General features: G+C 36.8%; 1 protein-coding gene across 1 annotated transcript in view; it reads left to right on the top strand.

Annotated features, from left to right (window-relative positions):
- Nucleotides 1-20,913, top strand: part of LOC138022027 (protein arginine N-methyltransferase 5-like) — a 27,502-nt gene extending 6,589 nt beyond the window's left edge. The window contains 23 exon segments of the mRNA XM_068869048.1: nucleotides 3,109-3,165; nucleotides 3,483-3,598; nucleotides 3,799-3,884; nucleotides 4,343-4,474; nucleotides 5,746-5,811; nucleotides 6,197-6,240; nucleotides 7,063-7,112; nucleotides 7,535-7,645; nucleotides 8,252-8,287; nucleotides 8,290-8,303; nucleotides 9,180-9,227; nucleotides 10,510-10,551; nucleotides 10,694-10,765; nucleotides 12,305-12,382; nucleotides 12,567-12,625; nucleotides 13,487-13,609; nucleotides 13,820-13,904; nucleotides 14,322-14,412; nucleotides 15,643-15,752; nucleotides 18,759-18,852; nucleotides 19,678-19,794; nucleotides 20,518-20,582; nucleotides 20,692-20,913. Of these exon segments, the coding sequence (XP_068725149.1) occupies nucleotides 3,109-3,165; nucleotides 3,483-3,598; nucleotides 3,799-3,884; nucleotides 4,343-4,474; nucleotides 5,746-5,811; nucleotides 6,197-6,240; nucleotides 7,063-7,112; nucleotides 7,535-7,645; nucleotides 8,252-8,287; nucleotides 8,290-8,303; nucleotides 9,180-9,227; nucleotides 10,510-10,551; nucleotides 10,694-10,765; nucleotides 12,305-12,382; nucleotides 12,567-12,625; nucleotides 13,487-13,609; nucleotides 13,820-13,904; nucleotides 14,322-14,412; nucleotides 15,643-15,752; nucleotides 18,759-18,852; nucleotides 19,678-19,794; nucleotides 20,518-20,582; nucleotides 20,692-20,844 (1,849 nt within the window). The 3' untranslated portion in view covers nucleotides 20,845-20,913.
- The last annotated feature ends 232 nt before the right edge of the window (nucleotides 20,914-21,145 follow it).

The raw sequence follows: 21,145 nt of genomic DNA on the forward strand, positions 1-21,145 counted from the left end.
CGACTAGACACTTAAATAAAGTTTCTTTTCCAGATTTAATCTGTGGAAAAGAGAGATAATAATATCATAATACCATTTACAATGTGCAAATTCCATAAAATGTTTAAATGCGCTCAACAATAATCCAATTAAAGTAAAATCTATAACAAATACAACACTACAAAGATAACAAGATAAGAGTGCCTTATGCTAAAAATGCTGTTTTACAGCCCTAAGCTATGACAAAAATGCCAAATGAAATAAGAAGCAGTTTTTCTTTACTTTAAAAACATCAACAGACTTGACGGATCTAACTTCAAGTGGCACAATGTAGTGTTCCACAGCTTCTGTGCTGTGCAAGTGAAGGATCTATCACCAATGGTTGTTGCTTGGATTAAACCAGCATAATTAAACTATTTTATTAAAGTGATGATAAATAAGATGGAACTATAAACAATGAAGAATCTTTTGAAAAAAAAATAAGGATTTTAAACTCAATTCTAAATCTACATAATGTAACTGGTAACCAGTATAACGGGCATTACTGAACATGGGAACAGAAAAAAATGGAACGGAATATACCAGAATAAACTGGAATATGCCAGAACAAGGTGGAATGACTCTGGAATAAAGCTGAATGACACCAGAATGAGACTGAATGAACAAGTATGGTACCAGAAGATTACACCACGATAATGCTGATTTAAGCGTGAAATGGAATGACAAGGTAACAAAACGTAGTTTTTCATCATTCTAGACTGGGAATGAATGAGTATAGAAATGGGGTGACCCGAAAACACTGTCCCCGGTCCATGGACTACCCAAACAGACTACCCCAAAAATACTATTTCCAGTGAGTATTATTGGTCGTAAGCAGCGTCACAATTAGTGGTAAGCCTAAACATCCATTTTAAACAGTGTTAAAAACGTTGGTCAACAACATTTACGTCTATTAGCACCCATTTTAAAAAGGTTAGCTCTCAATAATTGTTGCACCAGTTTCAATTCACTTACATGACGTAATCGGCCATCACAACAATAATAATTGAAAGCTAACCTTTTTAAAATTGGTACTTAGACTTAAATGCTGTTGACCAACGCGGTTTAAAATGGATGTTTAGGCTCAGCACTAATTATGAAGCTGCTTACGACCAATATAGTACTCACTTGAAATAGTATTTTGGGGGTAGTCCGTTTGGGTAGTACATCGGGGTAGTCCATGGACCGGGGGTCAGTGTTTTCGGGTCACCCATATATTTGTTCATGAAAAAACATATCATTTCCACAACAAATTCATGAGTATTCATTTAGCAATGGATATACCTGTCAATTTTTTCTCTTGACCGAAGGGCTCCAAATGTTAAAAAATGCAAAAACACATGCAATTCCCTTAGGGAATCACATGACACAACAAAAGCTGACAGAAACAACCGAAAATTGGTGGGCACTAACTAAAACACCAAATTTTGGCATTTTCAGGTTCATTCAGCTATATACCGGTTTATTTGGGTGTCATTCCAGCTTGTTCCAGTATATTCTGGTATCATTCTTGTTCATTCAATCTCATTCCGGTGTCATTCAGCTTTATTCCAGAGTCATTCCACCTTGTTCTGCCATATTCCAGTTTATTCTGGTATATTCCGTTCCATTGCATTCTGTTCTGTGTTTAGTAACGCCCCAGTGCCATTCCATGTAAGTGGTGTTATGTGGCAAAATTTGTGTTCTTTAAAATCAGTCTTGCACAGGCATTCCGTCCATGTTGTAGTTTCTTCAATAAGAATTTGAGCAGGCCAAATATATGTTGCAGTAGTCGAGTGACTAGAAAGAGATTTCCTGATTAATTGTATGTTATACAAAATAGAAGAATGAAGAGCCACATATTTTTGTAATATGGTTTGCTTTGGAGAGCCTGGAGTCAAACCATGAACCAAGATTCCTTGCAATAGGCACAGGATGAATGTCCATGTGGACACAAGGACCTTTTCGGAGTGTTGTAGTACTTAAGTGTACCGATAATGAGAAATTTATAGTCTTGTCATCATTCAATTTAAGATTGTCCTTCAATATCCACAAACAATTAAGTGGTTTTTTTTTGGGTGAAAGTTGGACTGACCTATAATGTGGATTAAATGAAAAGTAAATGTGGGTGTCATCTGCATAACAGTGAACCTCGAGCAGATGAGTTTTGACAGTCTCAAGAGCTTACTTGTATACAGTGTATAAATTTAAAAGTAAATTATGAGTGACCCAGAGAAGAACCCTGCTCCATTCCAATCTGAACTCCTCAAATAACATCTTGTTAATTAATATCTACTGAGATCTACCAGAGAAATAAGATATAAACCAGGAGAAAACTTTTCCTTGGATACCAATTGAAAATGAAAGCTGTAGTCAATGTAGTACATAATAGACACGTCAATACAGTAAAAACCCGCATATAAGCTAGAACCTTGTAATTTAAGAACCTACCGGATGAAATTTGGAATTTAAGTATCCAAAAATATAAGAACATGTTCAGCCTGGCAAAGAAAAATAGGTTCTTATACGAAAAAAGCACTCCAATTTTGATTGTCAAAATTCTGGATTTAATTTTAATTGTGTGAGAAACGACTGACAAAAAGTTATTGTGTCTGTTATTGTTTAGCAAACAAAGTACTGTAAGCATTTATTTTGTTGAAAATACAAGTGCTAAACTGTTATGTATGTATTTAGTGATACAATATTTCTGCCAATAATAAATTATTTGTTACACTAAGAACCTATTAAGAACCTAATCAGCCTGTATTGTGAAAAACTACCCTAGATCATACCGTAAAAACCTTTTCAGCCCACCTCAAAAATTCTAGGTTCCTATATGCAGGTTTTTAATTGTAGTTTAACTTACATTCAATAATTATTGTTAAATAGTTTTAAGCCACCTGTTTACACTTTACACACCTTTTAATACCCTTAACAATCATGCACAAAAATCTCATCAACTTTATATCCTGGTTTCTATTTATGAATTATATAACATGAAAATAACTTTTAATTCTTATAATAGTGTTTACTTTAATTTATAGTGTTCCCATTTAGTGGTTCTTTTAACTGCTATTTTAGTTTGACACTTATCCATTTTTTCTTTAACAGCAGCTGTACCAAAGCATGTGTTCAAGCACAGGGAAAATACCCAGAGCCGATTGAAAGGTTAATATTATTATGGTATTTTTGTAATCAGAATTAGTAGCACATAACAAGTTTGGTTGGAACAGGATCAAGAGGACAAAACCTCTTTGAAGAGGATGTAATAACTAAAGGTCATGAACGTTAGATTCTGACAGAAGGTTAAATTCTGATAAAGAGGAACCAATATGGTACTATTAGTGTTGTGTCATCTTCATCAGCTTTATTGTTTTCATCAAATATTTTTCCTGGATCAATGATTTATATAATATGTAAATAAATATATTTTCAATCCTTGAAGGTTATTTATTAATTAATAATAATTATTTTAACTTTGCCAGGTTTGATTTCATTTGTGTTCCAATCTGCCATCCAAGATACCGCAGGGAATTTTTAGATCCAGTCCCAAACCGAACAGGGGCATTCACACGCTCAGATTTGGTGCTTTCTAGTCAAGGTATGTGACCAATTTGTAGAATCTTATTAAAGCTACCTGGTTTGCAGTAACAAGTCATTTAAATTCTGTAGTGATACATTTGGAAACTACTGGGTTATCAGTAACTCTGTTGCCCCAGAAAAGTTGCTTTTTTTTTTTCTTTAATTGCATCTACCAAAACTGACATGTACAATCCATTAATTTTACTTTTATTTCCATAGATTGGAACAGTCTGATTGTTGGAAAAATTTCTCCATGGCTTGACTTAGATTCAACTAATGAGACTGTGAGAAAGAATTCAGAACTAGTGAGTCATTTTATCAAAGTTCAGTTTTAGCTGTGTGAGCAAACCCAGAATATTTAAGGGGCATTCACTGAGTGGTTATCAAATTATTCCACCTTATCCCTTTGACAACAAGTTTGTGATTCGCTGCAATTTGCTATGCCAGGCATCCTAGTCGTCAGGGTAGCAAAAAGTGTCTTCACAATAAATGATGTCAGAGTTAACAATTTAATATTTCCAGGCTTTCTGTTTCATGTTGCTGTTATTTTTGCTCCATAATGCATTCTGTAAATTGGAAGAGCCATATTTCTTTGGGAAATGCCTTATGCCATTTTTAAGGTTTACCTGTAGTTAAGTTAAAAACAGAACTTTTTTAGCTTCTCTAACAATGAAACCATTTCTGAGCTTGAATCACCTGTCAGATGTATGGAGTGGCCATACATTGCCACCAACCTACGTGTTATCTTTCCCTTATGTGACAGGCCTTACATCAGGAGCTCTGTTATTCAGTTCATTTGGGTCTTCCTGCCGTGCTTGTTCCACTGAAAAGTTACAACTGTGTCAATCTTGCTCATCACATCAACACAAGTATACACGACATGCATGTACAACAGGTTAGTCAAGGTTCAATAGTCGTTTGTTTTCAGGAACATTGGTGGGGCAAAGTAGGTAATTACAATGGGGGTTTGGTGAATGGAAGGTCAGATGGATCAATCAATCATTTATTTTAACACGTTACGCCAAAGAGCTATAAAACTCGTTCAAAATACGAACGTGTATAAATAACATCTATAATAATTACAGCCATATATTAAATGTAATTCAATTTTAAAAACAACAAAAAGCCACATACTAAAAACGTGACTTGGAAAACTCTAAAACTCGTTCTAAAAGCAGTTAAAAGCTACAATTGTACACTATAAGACACGTTCTAAAAAACTGCAATCCTGCAATTTACTTCTGAAGTCACTAGAATCACTTGAAAGACGCACATGAGAAGGCAAACTGTTCAAAAACTTAGTTAATGAATAAGAAACAGAATTCTTCTTAAATTTTCAATTAAATTTAGGTAATTCCAAATTCAAGCCCTTGCCTCTTGGCCTATACGGTGTATGCCTGTATTTAAAAAGGTTAGCAATATATGTAGGACCCGTACCATTTAGACATTTAAAAAGAAGTATTAACGCCTGATGTAAGCGCCTACAATATAAAGATGTCATGCTAGCCGCAGTGAGCAGTTCGTCGTATGACATTGACTTGTTGTGCCCGATTAATGTTCTCAAAATATAACAGTTGCCATCTTCGAGACGGTTGCGTTGACCCGTACCTATGCCTACAAACAAAGGGCCACAGTATTCGAGATGAGGTAATATAAATGCTTTATAAAGTTTTATCATTGCATCATGAGGAAGAAAACGCCTTATTCTTCTCAGAGCAGAAGCCTTGGCATAGGCTTTCTTTAGTTGATCTGATATGTGTTCTTTATAGGATAGGTCCTTGTCTAAAGTTACTCCAAGAATCTTAATAGATCGCAGAAATTCTATTTGAGCATTATTAAGAAATAAAGAATAATGATAGGCACAGGGTCCAACAGATAATGCTTGAGTCTTAGAACAGTTCACTGTTAAATAGTTGGACTCAAACCACGACGAAAGAGCCTGGAGATCCTTGTTGAAGGAAAATTCTAGAATGGTGGGAGATACATCTGACAGGTAGGCAGTCGTGTCGTCAGCGTACAGCCGCAATGAGACATTAGGAACACAAAAATTCAAATCATTAATGAATATGTTGAACAACAACGGACCCAATAGTGAACCTTGAGGAACACCAGATTTAACTGTTTTGAAGTGTGGATGTTCTTTTTTCCTTGTACATGTATCTTTAGGTTTGGGTGCATGTGCCTATGAAGAGTCCAGAAGATGAATGTGACAAACATCTCTTCCAAGAAGAGGTATTTTGATGATTACTTCATAACAGATTTGTATTCGAGTTAAAATATTTAGATTTTTTTCCACAGTCATTATGTTCTCATTGTACATGTAGTTCTGGGGTTGTTTAGTGAGATAGAAAACCAAGGCGGCCAGGGGTCATTGTTTATGTCCGATCTCATCTTGCAAAGATACATGTAAGAGCATTATAAGACATGTATATTTTACAATTATACCAGTTTATTTTATATTTTTTATAATGAATTCAGATGTTTACTGAGCACTTATCATATGGCTTTAACTGACCTCTGTGAACTTGCACGTTCAATGTTTGATTGTGCTTTATGCAACATTTGCTGTTTGACTAACAAGTTTATTGTTCCTGTGATTTTTTAAAATTTGTTGTAGGAGGATGTTCAAACAAGCAAGTGCAAAAATGATCCCTGGGAATGGTAACTATTTTGCCAAGTTTAACTTACAGTACCACTAAAAAGTAAGTTACCACCCTCGCGCGAGACACGAATCATTCATGTCGCGCGCTACAGGAATTGTGTCACACGCTACATGAATCGTGTCACAGGAATGATGTCGCATGCGATGGTAAGAAATCTGTAAGTGCAGTGGCTTGACGCTCGTGTTCGATTTTAATTGACCTTTTGTTGAAAATTTAACCGTGGATGGTCAAACAATCAAACGCTTCAGATACATGTAATTTATGCCTTATTCAGTTGCGCACTTAAGATTGTTGTCGATAACAGCACTGTTGACTGTAGGTAATAATAATCATATAGCTGTTATGTAGAAAGGATGTTTTGGAATAAAGTTAATAATTGTAGTTTTATTCTGCATAATTATTATTGGTTGCTGTTAATGGTCATTTTAACCCATTCTCAAAATAATAATGTCTTCTGAATTTCACATTGTTCGTTTTCTGTAATTGTGTCCACGGACAGCCTGCATTTTGCTTGTCAAGCACAATGGCAAAGTTTGATTTGTGAGAATATTCTATGTTTCACTATAAAAGTTAACGTTAAAAAACAACGACGTTTCGTTAACTTTTATAGTGAAATCCGTTTCAAAAAACTTGTTGATTCGAATATTCTATGTTGCCATTTTTTTGTGCACCTGTTTTTTTTTTTGTCTTTAATAACTAGCCCAATGGACTTAGTAAGAGGAGCTGTAGGGTTTAGGGTTAGGGTTTACAACTACAGTCAACAGTGAGTGTTATCGTTAGAGGAGCTGTAACATAATAATGTTGTTTCGTTGTCATTTAGGTGGAATTTGTTTAGAACTATATGTGCAAACAGCAGGAAAATTGGCTTAGGTTTGTTCCAGTTGTATTTGTTCTGATTATGCTGCCCTTACCCATAATTTTATGTGTACAGTAGCCATGATAGTAACTTAATTGGTACTCTACAGAGTGCAATGTGGGGAAAACATGCACTGCTCTCGTCACATTTATGAAATCGGTAGTTTTTAATTATTATTAAAAGTGTTATGAGAATTGTAATTTAAAAATTATTGTAGGAATGCTTTTACTTACGAGAAATAATTTCTCTGCAGTAAATTGTTTTGAAATTTGGGCAGACAATACCAACATACATGTATTAGAAGCAATTTCGTGCTTTGTACATGTAGTTTGATTCTTACATAACATCATCTTTCTTCAAAAATTAAGATTTGGTATTGTAATTCTCATTTATCTTCTCTGTAATTGGCTTTTTATTTTATTATTTTAATAAATAGCATTGGAGATTTCTGTTGAATTACCCTCAGAGGAAGAGCTAGAGAGATGGTTTGGAGAGCCAGTGAAAGCAGCCATCCTGCCCACAAGCTTATTTCTTACAAACAGGAAAGGTCAGGGTCTTTTTCCACAACTGCATGTTTTGTTTGAAATAATTGGACCATAGACTGGATAATAAATTTTTTGTTAAGTTTGAAGTGAGCAAATGTGATTAATTTGTGCATTGCTAATCATGGTGAATGTACATGATTGTATTGACTGTTACTACTTAGGTTGTGCTGTAAAGTGTGGGCCTGTTGTTCACTCTGTACCAGTATGTTAATTTAAGAATGAGTTTTATGATATCCTTGAAATATGCATTTAACCCATGGACTCCTGGACTGCCCTGCCCCCCCCCCCCCTCCCTTAAGGCAAGCGCCCTAACCACTGGGCCACACTGCCTCCTAATACTGTAAATACATTGTAACCTTTTTTCCTGCATTTGAGTCTTTGGGGTCTCTACATTTTTTGGTCATGGACAAATGGACTAAGATTATGGAAAAGTCATTAATTAAAATCATTTCTCATTTTCAAGGTGAACCCTGTGACTCCTGGGTAGCATTAAGTTAAGACAGGCTTAAGGAGAAGAATTTCAATAAATAAGCTTATGCTACATGTATGAGATGAGTCATTCCTTAATGTTGATAATAGTTTTAATATTATTGACATGCTTCCAGCAGGATTCGCTGTTTTGCCAAGGGCACATCAAGCACTTATAAAAGACTGTTTAGGGTAAGATGTATATCATACTTTTATTGCATTTGGTTAACTTCAGGACCAATATTTTCATAGATTCTTTGCATAATTCTGATTTCATTTTTTCTCTGTAGCTGTATTAAAGCAAAGCTTTGATGAAAAATAATTATTATTCTATTCTAATCTATTCTTGTATGGCTGATGTCAATGAAAGGGATGCAGTTTTTTGGTTGCCCAAATAGAATGTACAATACAAAAGAGACGAGAACACAAGTTTTACAGAGTCTTTAAAATGCCACTAGTTCCCTTAACTTAAATATAATTAATATGTAAATGTTTTAATTAAGTATTTTATCTTTGCTCCACCCAACTTGATTACATGTAGCTTTGCTAAATTTGGGTGGACAAACTTTTCATTTTAAATATTAAACGTATGTAATATATGTTGTTGTTCTTGGTGTTGTTGTTGTTGTTGTTGTGAACATCAGTGATCCATTTGAACTTCTTTTCCAAGAACTCTTCTTGTTTGGGTGAAAGGTCTCCATGTCGTACACATTTAAGTTAGAGTAAACAATGTTAAGATAAGGAAAGCTATAAATTAAGAAGAGTACTGCAACTAAAGTTTCTAGACCATGACAGTTTTTCACCCTACCTCAAGATTCAAAACTTTGCTTCAAAATCAACAGCATCGTCAGTTCTGGCAGTTTCATTGTCAAAACATGCTTGAGACTGATTTGAATTTAGCTGCATTTTCCACACTGAAAGTGCCTCACACCTCAACGAACTTTTCCATCTCAAATATATGGGTTTTTTAGAACCTTTTTATTCACTTTGGAGGACAGAAAATGTGCTGCAACACTGCACAGATGCCAATATTAATAATAATTATTCCTTACTTTTATTATTCTGCAGTTGAACACTCAACTGATTTTGACTGGTGTTAACAAGCATAAGGACAAGGTAGGAAAAATGGGGAAAATCATTATAAAATATCTTTTACTTGGATAATCTATCCAGCTCTGTTAGGATCATGAAGTTTATTATCATTGTGATAGGCAATGAAAGAGGAAAGTTTCAGTTGGTAACAGTAATTACTTTATTTCAGTCCAAAGACCTGCGCGGGGGGGCGCCCCCCCCCCCCAAAAAAAAAAAAAATAAAAATAAATAAATAAATAAATAAATAAACAGTAATGAGCTGGTTGAAAAGGCAGCAGTTGAAAAGGACACCAGTCTCTTCCCCAAATTATGGCTTAACCTTTTTCCCAGTAAATGTCTGGTGAACATAATCTCAAAATCATACGGAAATGTAGAGTTGATTTTTGGTGAAGTTGCACTGATACATGTTGTGCATGACAAGTACCGGTACTGGTACAAAGTAACAAGAAATTATGGAATGAAATAATAAATTTTCCTTTTAACTTAAAAAAAGAGGTACCGTTTGTTATGAAATAATAATAATAATAATGATAATAATAATAATAATAATAATAATAATAACATAGATTTAGCCAAGTGTAAAAGCGGAGTTCCGGGTTATTTATTGTTACAAGTAAGTTAACCTACATTGTACAGTGTACATGTTTGTCATTTCACTGTTTATGTATATGTTATGGTTCAATTTTCAAATCAGTTTACTTTTTTGAAACTGGTTTAGTTTTTTAAGAGTATTGTGAATTTGTGTTGTTTTAACTTTATTAGTTTTAAAGTCCACATTAGCCTATGGCTGCCATTTTTCATTGACCTTTTAATAAATTATATGTATGTATGTATAATATTTAATATTTCTTAGGCGCAAATTAACATGTGAATGCGATCAAATGTATGTATGTAACCTGGCTTCAGCCTGCAATCCAATCAAAGCCCAGTACCTGGTCAGCAGTCAGCTTAGCTCAATGATGGATCCCTAAACTTGAGCCCGGGATATGGTCATGTGATTCCGGACACCTTGTTTTGACAGGTGTCAATTGACCATAACATGAATGTCCAATATCAAAGATGTACGTTGTAAACAGGATGTTATTGAATTATTGGGCAACTTTGTCGTGCTTGCACGCCCACAAGCAATACTGCTAGCTAGGATTACCATGAGAAAACCAACTCCTGGGTTCTTATGAGTATGCTGCTCCGCTTGGCGTCCCTTTGCTAGAGCTCCAATACAAGTTCAACCATAATTTTATTTTCTTTGTAATAGTTTTTTTAACCATCAGGTCACGCACAATTTTAGTATTTGTCTCCTCTGCAGGGTGTTGGATTATACTACAATTTCCTTGCTCATTTGTATCATGTATAAATTTCATTGTGGTAGATTCCCTTTTCCCACCCTGTACTGTCCAGAGAAGCTCATTAGCCCGAAAATGCAAATTTTGTTTTCTTTGCTGTATTTTTTTAGTTAGTATTGCTGAGATAAATATTTTGTAATTGTGTAGACCCAACCTGAATTGGACAATGTGAGCCAGTTTGCCAAAGGATATGAAGATTATCTACAGTGCCCTCTGCAGGTAAACTTAATATTCTTTATTATTATAATACTGACGAAATACCAGGATTTCTCCTTTTGCTGAAAAATCATATCTTCACCGCGCACAGTGAACATATCATTTTGATCTTTCACACGTGGGAATATAGGTGTCGTCATGGTAACGAACACGAGTAGCCCATAAAACGTGAGCTTCCTCTTCGTTGTAAGATACTTTTGTGCTTTAATATAATTCTTCTCTACTACATTAACATTTTTATTGCAAAATTACAATTATCATGATTTGGTTTTCATGCCTTTCATATCTTGTATCATGTTACACAACAGGCCAGTTGTAGCGGTTGGTGAGCCCTTTTTCATAATCTAGAAAACGAAGAAAGCAAGGTGTTTTAAATCTAGACATTTCATCAATATCTATATAATAAACAGAATATTACATGGCCGCTTCGGGATATGAATTTTATCTTCAAGTGCTGAAAGTATCTCTCACTCAAGATACTTTCAGCACTCGAAGAAAAAATTCGTATCCCCACACAGCCATTTGATATCCTCTATTTATTATTTAGACAGGATTGTTTTTCAGGAATACACCACTCATAAAAATCATATGAAACTACATCTAGGACCCGACTGGCGTATATTCCATATCCTCACTAGTGAGGATATTGATGACGTCATTTCCTGCTTTTGCATGGTTGTTTGTGCAAACAGTCAGTGAAAAATGGCGAGCAATAAATTTGAGAAGATTCTCTGAAGCTGACATACAATCCTTCTCTGAGGAACAAGAAAATGCTAACAAGAGGAAGAAAACTTCGTACAACTTAAAATTATTCAAGGACTTTGTTGCAAGTGAAGAAAAAATCCAAAAAATTGAAGAAATTCCAGCCTCCGAGCTGCAGTAATTAAGGATAAAGTTTGGACCCGGCTCTTTTCCCTATATGATGAAAAAAATTACATGGCTGCTTGAAGATGTGAATTTTATTTCTCATGTTAAGAACAGTCTTTCGCTCACTAACTGTGCTCGTTCATAAAATATTGTTTTTACCTGGGATACTTCAGTAAATCACTTTCAAATCCTACTCCTAATGGACCTTCAAAGATATGGAGCACAGCTGGGCCCCTTTAGCTTTATAGTCTTCTTACATGTATCTAAATAGACTCTTGCAGCAAAACATGAACATCTATTAACAAACTTGTGGTCATTCCCTCTAACCCCATATCCAAAACGAATGTATAACTATCAAGTCTCACCTTGAAAAGGAAACTAAAAAGATGATCACGTCAATGGCCTGTAACTTCAGTATGAAATGTAAATTTTATGTGTCATCTAACATACATGTCCAATATACCCAACCGGATACGATTCGTCTCGTCAAACCGATGGTCCATTGGTACGAATGGTAGGATTGGTACCGATAAGAAATTATGTCATTCTAATGGTTTTATTGGTGAAAAACAAGTTCGCTTAAATTACACCAAGTAGAAAACGCTAATAATAATGAATATGCCTCGTTCTATAAGCCAACCACACAATCTAATGTGTTTTCTGTTTTATTTTTAGCCTCTGATGGACAATCTTGAGCCTCAAACATATGAAAGATTTGAACGAGATCCTATTAAATACGGGCAGTATCAAAAGGTAAGGTTTGCTTTTTTCATTTCATTGTCAGTCATTTGGACTTGAATCGAATAAATGATAAGTTATTCCTAACTGTCTTTGTGTAACCATTGTTTTGCATGTGTTACCGTAACTGCCTTTGACCCAATTTGAAACTAATACTTGTAAGGTTCCTACTGTTGGAGGTTTCTTTTGTGATTTTCAGGCTGTTCATCAAGCATTAATTGACAGGGTACCAGAAGAAAAGAAGGACTCTGTTGTAACGTTAGTTCAAAATGTTTTATTTTTTGCATACCTTTAAAGTGTTTTATTGTATACATACCGGCCTGTATGCATATGACAAGGTTTAAAAGAAAAGGCAGCCACACTTTGATGATGGACCTTCCAAGATTGTCAGTCCAATTTGAACAGTACGTTATTTGCAGAGAACACTGTTCATAAAGTTCAGAACTCTCTCTATCGTCATTGAAATTTGTGCACCAACTTTTCTCAAAACTTACCAATAATAATTATCCTCCTGCATGACACTCTCAAGTACTCCCAGGAATTTGTACTGCTTACCATCATCATATTCGACTCATCAACTCTTCCCCTTGAGACACCACTCACTTGTACCCCCCTTTTCACATAGGCGGCCACACACTTCTTTGGGTTCCACTGAAGCCCCACATCCTCCATAGCCGACTTGACCATCTTCATAACCCACTCGAGCTTACTCTCCGATGCAGCGAAGATCTTGAAATCATCAATATACCTGTAACCTGTAACTTTGCTGTTGATGGGCTTGGACATTCGATATCCTTCAGCAGCACTGATCGTCCATGCAACTGGGTTCAAGCATACGGTGAACAGCCTTGGGCACAATGCACCCCCCCTGTGGCAACCCTTTGTTAAACTTAATCCTTTCGGAGGTCTCTCTACCTTCCCTTGTGACAGTAAACAGTTGCTTTTGATTTCACCTTCGTTTGGCTGAGAATGGCGCGAGATTTTTAATAAAGGGGTCAAAATGCAAAAGCAAGGTTTTCGCAAAATGACGTTCGACTCAATTGAAAACCGCTGTATCCTTAATATCTTTGTATCGCTTATCGCACCCCTTCCACTGAGTAAGGGTCTCTTTGTTTCCAGGGTGATTATGGTGGTGGGTGCGGGTAGGGGACCCCTGGTCAGAGCTTCACTGACAGCGGGGGAGGAGTCAGGTCGAAAGGTCAGAGTTTATGCCGTGGAGAAGAATTTCAATGCTGTAGTGACGTAAGTATTTATTTCTCTCGATTTTGATAATTGTTGGCTTAAATGACTCAACAAGACTGAACGTACCACGACTACTGCTGCACGTGTCTTTGTTCCACTTTAATTTGAAAATCCATATTGGGTCATTGATACCAGATTCATTGGTACTAAATTTGCCTCAGGCTGTGACTACTGACAATTCTCTTATTTTTAAACTTAATTTTGTTTCAGACTGGAAACTTTGAAAGAGGAAGAATGGAATGGTGATGTCACTGTAGTTTCATCGGACATGCGCGAATGGGATGCCCCAGAAAAAGTAAGATTTCTACCCCATAAATATTATAAATGAGGCGCTACTGAGTTTAATTCGGCCTCAACTTTGACTCGATTCTAAGTGCAAAGTTCTGCCTGTGGAAGTTAGTTTTCTTTGTAGGAGTCAGCCTGGTGTAGTGGTTAAGCCGTTAATTTTGCATGTTAATTGAATTTTGTATGCATCGTGGCAGTTATGTCGGGTTGTTAATGTTTGAATCGTCTGTTCCAGATTATTAAAGAGGACTGAACTGGATAACTAAGTTCACTTCTACCTTAAACAAACAAAAGGAAACACTAATATTTGCTATCTCAGACGTTCAGTTTGTACTTGAACTCGCTTCTGGGAACGAAGCTAAGTGTTCTTTCAAATGCTCATATTGAAGTTCTTTACCACAGAGTCCTATGTTTGTTTTGTTCGCAGGCGGATATTCTCGTGAGTGAATTGTTGGGTTCGTTCGGTGATAACGAGCTCTCTCCGGAGTGTTTAGATGGAGCGCAGCGGTTCCTAAAAGGTGGACATGCTTTTGCAAATTCTTGTGAATAGTATTAAAAAGCCTACTTGAGTGAGTCCGAATTTAGATAAAGTGGATCGGGAATTGCAGAACTTCTATTATCATTACTCTGAAAAACGTTCTCCTGACTTACATCGGAACCTTAACCCCCTTTTCAAATGGGCCTGTATTAGTTACCCACTTCTTAAATTAACTAATGAAAGATAGAATCGATCCATGCACTTTCCAGCACCTGAGGCCGGTTTCTCGAACCCTGGTTAGCGCTACCCGTTGGTTAAGAGGTAACAAAACCTATAGGTTTCCATGGTATTTAACGCTGGTTAGCGCTAACCATGCTTCGAGCAACCCGGGCCTGGACAATAGGCCAGTTTCGTATTCTAATGGTTGGACTGGATCTAGCATGAAATGGAGGCTAATGCAAGCAAATTAATTTGCATTTGAAAAGATTTGCCCGCATTAGCCTCCATTTCATGCTAGATCCAGTCCATCCGTGAGAATTCGAAAATGGTCTATTTAAAAAATTGTCCATTAGAGACACCTGAAAAATTCAGGCAGCTTCGACGAGTAGCTTTATAGCTCAGTTGGTAGAGCACCCGTATAGCATCCGTCGGCATCGCAGAGATCATGGGTTTGAATCCGGTTGAAGCCTCCGAAATTTTTCAGCTGTCTTTAAGTAAAAATTGCTTTAAATTCTATCTTTCTTCTGTGACCCGCACTTCTAATATACACTTCTTTCATTTAACATAAACACTTGCTTGTTCTTAGTCTTGATTTTTTTGCTTTTGACAGTGTTAGTCTTCTTCTGCTAAAGAGTGGAAGAACTGAAACCGGACAAAATGATTGTAATCAATTTTTTTTCGAACATTTTTCAACAAAAGAGTTTGTTTCAGAAAAAGATAAATTGTTGAAGCACTTGCTTTCAATTTCGAATTTCCGTGGCACGCCATCTTAAATAATGGTGACGTGTTGAGGTTAGGATTAGACCCATTGCTCCAACACACACAAAAAGGGTTTTTTAGCTATAACACCGCATAATTATTCAACATGGTGGCACCCGGGAAATTTTAAAACAAAAAGAAGGGAATCTGAAATTCATCTATTGCGGATACAGACGCTTTCATTGGAAAAAATAAGGCAATTTTGATTCTCAGCATTACCTTCTTCGTTTGCTGTTTGAGTGTAGGTTCCCTTTTAATAAAAACGACGCGGGCCTTTGTTTTCTTATTACAGAAGACGGTATCAGCATCCCATGTGAATACACATCCTTTCTGGCACCGATCTCTGCGCCCAAGTTACATTACGAAGTTTCACAAAGCAGCGACACCGGCAAGGGGCCTCTGGTAAATAATGATAATGATTTTGACTTTGATAGTAGAAATACATCAAGCTGTTTTAAATTAATACATCAACTCTTGGAGGCAGAAAGAATATGTGACACCCAAATGCAAATGAAACTCGCCAAAAAATCCGAGTCGCTGGTGGAATGGGCCCTTTGCAGCAGACGATTCATCACATGGTATAAAAACCACCATACTGGAGAGCAATTAGATTGCAAAACAGTCGTTTTTTGCCATTTTTCGGACGTGATCCTCGTGTGTGAAGCGCGCGAGCCTCACACGCCCGTTTCGCGTCTCTCCCTATTCTCCCTCGCTGTTTCTACACTCGCTCCAGACCTTTTGTTTGAATATTTACCGTGTCGCCTGCATTCGCAAAAATTACGACTGTTTTGCAGTCTAGAGAGTAATTTGCGCACAGGGACATCTAAAACAAAGTTACTTAATTTGAATTTTCTAGGTTTTAAATGTTCCAGTGTGCAATTAGTGCTCCAATATGGCGGTTTTTGCACCATGTGATCGCCAGCTGCAAAGGGCTCATTTGACCCCTCTAGCTTGGTACTCTAACCATTGAGCTACTGAAGAGAATATGATGAGCGATCTGCGATCAGGCGTACTTTTCTTTAGACAGGGCGCAAAAAAGTAAGCCTGATACAAATTTCTTAACGAGTCGTCTGCCGCCCACCTGTCGAGAGTGATGATATCATGTGTATGTGTCGTGCTAGAGCGCTTTTCACTTGAGCGTCGAAAGTAATTAGCGACTTGCTTTGGTTTTGCATTACTATACTCAGTGATTGGTTCAAAGTTCTCGCGCCACTTTTTCAACAACCAGAAGTGAAACCAAAACCAATCGTGGCTCGCACGTGCATATTTTCCCGCGCTTTGTGTCGGCTACGTGTAATTATTTCGAGTTTTGATTGGTTTACTGGATTTTTTCCGTCCTTTTTGATTGGCCAAAGTAATTACTTCGGTTTTGGTTTTACGATACTCGATTGAAACTTGCTTTATAAATGTGAGCCAATCACTGAGATTTTACCGTAAATTACCTGCACGTTGCGATTCAAGGAAAGACGCGACGAAATCAAAATAGCACTCCAGCTGGAATGTCTGCGAAGTAAGACTTTATTCATGAAATCAAAGATATTTCTACAAATCCCGCTTGACAGTTGGTGAGGTTTCTCTGTTCAAGCCATCAAGGAACAAAGAATTTCGAGATAAAATCGCAGAAAAAGCCCGAATTCTTCATGTTATCATCAGGTGCAATCGACAGTACTAAAAGATTTGAGATGCCAATAAAAGATGCTATGAAAATAAATATGAGAAAAATGGACTTTGAGAAATTCCAGTTTTCCAGCAGCAGCTACTCAACTATCATTTTGTAAGAAGTGTGTCACTAAACCATTGTTCAGATTGTTCCGTAAACAATGTCGAATTTCTCTGTCAAGCTCGGCTGATTCCCTTGGCCAAATATGGTGGCACTTGAGCTTTATTCGGTTCTTTTTGGATTCACAACTTGTTGCTTCCGAATATATTCCAAATGACTTACTATAACTACAAGCGTTTCGATTCGGTGGAAGCGGAACGATGCCTTTTTTTCTAGAATCTTCGGGCCTGTAAAAATCCTGGAGTAAGTACAACTCTAATGCCTTCTTTTAGACAAACCATTCTTCAGATGCATTCTCTCTGCTCTTCCTTTAAAGATTTTTGAAAAAAAATCTGAAGTCGACCCAACCGCAGCTGTAAACGGAACGTAAACATCATTCCTGTTTAATTCTTCTCGGGGGCCATAATTTAATCAGCTGTTAACGTATGATTTGCAATTCGGTAACCAATCGGAGCGAGGCTCCAAGAGCTCTATTGTTTTTCGGCCAATCAGAGTAAAGTCCAGATTCTGGACTACGAGCAGACGACTCGTTAAGAATTATTGTATCAGGTGTACTTTTGTGCGCCTTGTCTAAAGAAAAAGTACACCTAATCGCAGGTTAGTTCTCCATGACGAAGTCAACGGATTTGCACAAGGTGAACTGTCATTTAAATTCCGCTCTAACCACCACTCGATCGGTCGCAACTTCAGTTTCCGCAGTCTTTATAAATAATAAAAAAACAGTTATTTATTCCGAAAACATATTTCCAAACAGTATATACAGATCTATTAAATAATAATAATAATAATAATAATAATAATAATAATAATAATAATAATAATAATAGTAAAACTTCGCCAGCCAAATAATAGAAGAACAATAGTGAACTAACATAATCTATCTACATTAAAGAGCTATTTTAAAAAGGTTATAATAATAATAATAATAATAATAATAGTAATGATAATAATAATAATAATAATAATAATAATAATGATGATAATAATAATAAAATTAATGATAATAATAATAATAATTGGCAGTGCCAATCACCCTTTACTTGCAGTATTGAGGACTCAATTTCGATTGGGCGCAGCTCACGATATCGGGATGAAAGCATACAAAGGCGCCTCTGGCTGCCGCTATACAGTCTATGTTTGACGTCGGAGCACAGCACCACAGCTAGATGTCAATTAATGAAGGGGTAGTTTCTAAAGAAACTGTGGTGCTGCGTCGGTGGGGAAGTAGTATACAAAAATTTGGTTTATCAACGGAGTTGATAATGTAAATTGACCACCGTACAGAGATTCTAAAAGCTAGAATCTCTGTACGGTGGTCAATTTACATTATCAACTCCGTTGATAAACCAAATTTTTGTAGATGTCAATTAGCTGTGAGTCGATTTTGATAAGGGAGGAAAACCGGAGTACCCGGAGAAAAACCCTCAAGTCAGGTTGACATGGACTGAAACTCAGCCCACATTCAGGCCGGGGCCAGAGTTGAACCCCGGCTCGTAGTGGTGGGAGGCCCGATAGGTAAACCACCCTGACTCCCTTTGTGATTCTTGGATTCAAGAAATTTAAAAGTTGCCTTATAAGCACCCTAAGATTTACCGTGACAGTTTTGTTCAATTGTTCTATGCTTGTAGGCCCCATTTGAGACACCGTATGTGGTTCGACTTCACAACGTTACAGTCATATCACCCCCACAACCTTGCTTTTCGTTTGAACATCCAAACAGAGGTAAGCGACATTTTCAACAAATTATAATAGGCAGGACCTTCTTCCTTTTTTACGAGGCGAAGAAAGACAAATAATAATTCGCCGTGAGTTCCAATTTCATGCGGCCAAAATCACCTGGAATCGCACCATCGGCGTTAGCTTCGCGCGTGATAGAAGCAAGATTGGTCATCACCAGCCTATTGGAAAGGCGTTTTTTGCTTGTTGTGTTGCATAAAAACACTATCCTTCGCTTTCCGCTTGCATCAAGAACGAATCAAGACTTCCGCAGCTTGCCCTATTAATTCTATTTAAGTAATGATCCGTGTAAGGTGGATAGCAATTTTTTTTCTTATGCGGCAACGGTGCTTTTTCCCACATAGGAATGTTATCTTTTTTACACAGCGAATGCATAAACCTAAAGGAAGGCCGTTAACGCAATAAAATTCATTTACAGCCCATTTTGAAAGGGTTTTTTTTTTGTGTTAAAAAGATTTTGACCAATCACAAGAGTTGAAAACAAAAGCCAAGAAACGTTTACAATTTTACATGTTCCCCACATACGATTTCTGTGGTATTCAAACTGAGACCAGATTTTGCTCTATGGAAGATGGCTGGAAAGTAAGGATGAGTGTAATACTGCTTTATGAAGTTTCGTTAACTTTTGCTGTTTAAGCCAATCAGAAGTAAGTACAGACAATAGAAAAGTTATCACCTTTTTGCATTCCAATTGAATTCCAACATGTTCGTTGCCGTTGTTGCTATCGTTCTTATCTGGACCGTTTCTTAAACTTATCAGGCTCCGTAAATTTTGCTACATTATACTGTTGTTTTACGTTTACCCTTCAGCTGATAGAATCGACAATTCACGCGTCAGATCTCTTGAATTTGAAGCCAAGACAAGTTTTAGTTTGCACGGCTTTGCTGGGTACTTCGAGACTGTACTTTACAAGGATGTTACGCTAAGTGAGTACACATCGCTAAATACCGCTATCCTAGTTTGGGAAACGCGCAGCCTAACATCGTCTGTAACTCAGCTGAGCTGTTAGGTCAGTTGAAACGTTGTGTTATTGGTTGTCTATGAGCCACAATGTCATTGGCTGTGAAGACGCGCAGCTTAACATCGTCTGTAACTCGCAGCTTACAGGACTGACTTAAATGCAGGACTGAGAGATTAAAATCAAGTTTTATACCTAAATCTATAAGTAAATGGCACAATCCCAACATTTCATCGTATATATAATATAATTTGGTCCCATTTTTTAGTATTATAATTGTTACAATTGTAAATAAATAATATCTTACTACGATCCTAATACTGTAAATATCAAGATTTTCAAGCCTTATTGTTTGCAAGTTGATATGTTAATAAACTTTATTTATTTATTTATTTATGCAGTGATAAAATATTACGGTTATTCGGACACGAGGTAGTTTGAGACGAGAAAACTAGATAGACTTGACCCCACTTTGGTTCTATATATTTCTATCCCACGGGGGTTTTGGGAGAATAAGCAAAGTGATATCCCCCCATTTATGATGAAAGCGAAATTGGCGTATACCGTAGTCTGTGGTCCCAAGGAATGTGCCCGTGCTCTGTACGCTGAACAAATTATTGTTCTGGACTTTTTAATCGTTCCGTTCCAACCTTATCATGACTCCGTTTAATATAGTTTATTCTTTACCAAGGTATCAAACCAGACACACATTCGGAAGGGATGTTTAGCTGGTTTCCATTTTATTTTCCCGTTAAGGTAAGGTTTCCTTTATTCAGAGAAAAAGAGGAGCTGTATATTCGGTCTACAGTGCTTAAACTCTCCTGTTATTTAACCTTTTTGCTTTTTGCTTTCATTTTGCTTGAAGGAACCTCAGTTTGTGACCGCGGGCTCAACAATAACTTGCCATTTCTGGAGAAAGTGCACACCAAAAAAGGTCTGGTACGAATGGTGCATGTCAAAACCTTCCCCAGTTCCACTCCATAACCCAGGAGGAAGGTCATACGTCATCGGCCTTTAACAACGAAAACTTCCTTGTCATCTATGTCATTAGAAATGTCATTAAAGTTCTTGTAATTGTTTACTTGAAGTCTTCACAAAGATATTTTGTTTAACCCGCTGAGCTAAAAGCCAGTTTGGAGTATGGACTTGCAATACACTTTATTCCAAAATGGCCACCATTTTAGTATTCTTTTGTTTCCATGCAAATTGGCCCTTATGGCCTCGTTTAAGGTTAAACATTCTTTTGAAGTTTACATTTGAAAGCGAGGCCATAAGGGCCAATTTGCATGGAAACAAAAGAATACTAAAATGGCGACCAT

The sequence above is a fragment of the Montipora capricornis genome, chromosome 10, assembly GCF_036669925.1.
Source record: "Montipora capricornis isolate CH-2021 chromosome 10, ASM3666992v2, whole genome shotgun sequence".
NCBI lineage: Eukaryota > Metazoa > Cnidaria > Anthozoa > Scleractinia > Acroporidae > Montipora > Montipora capricornis.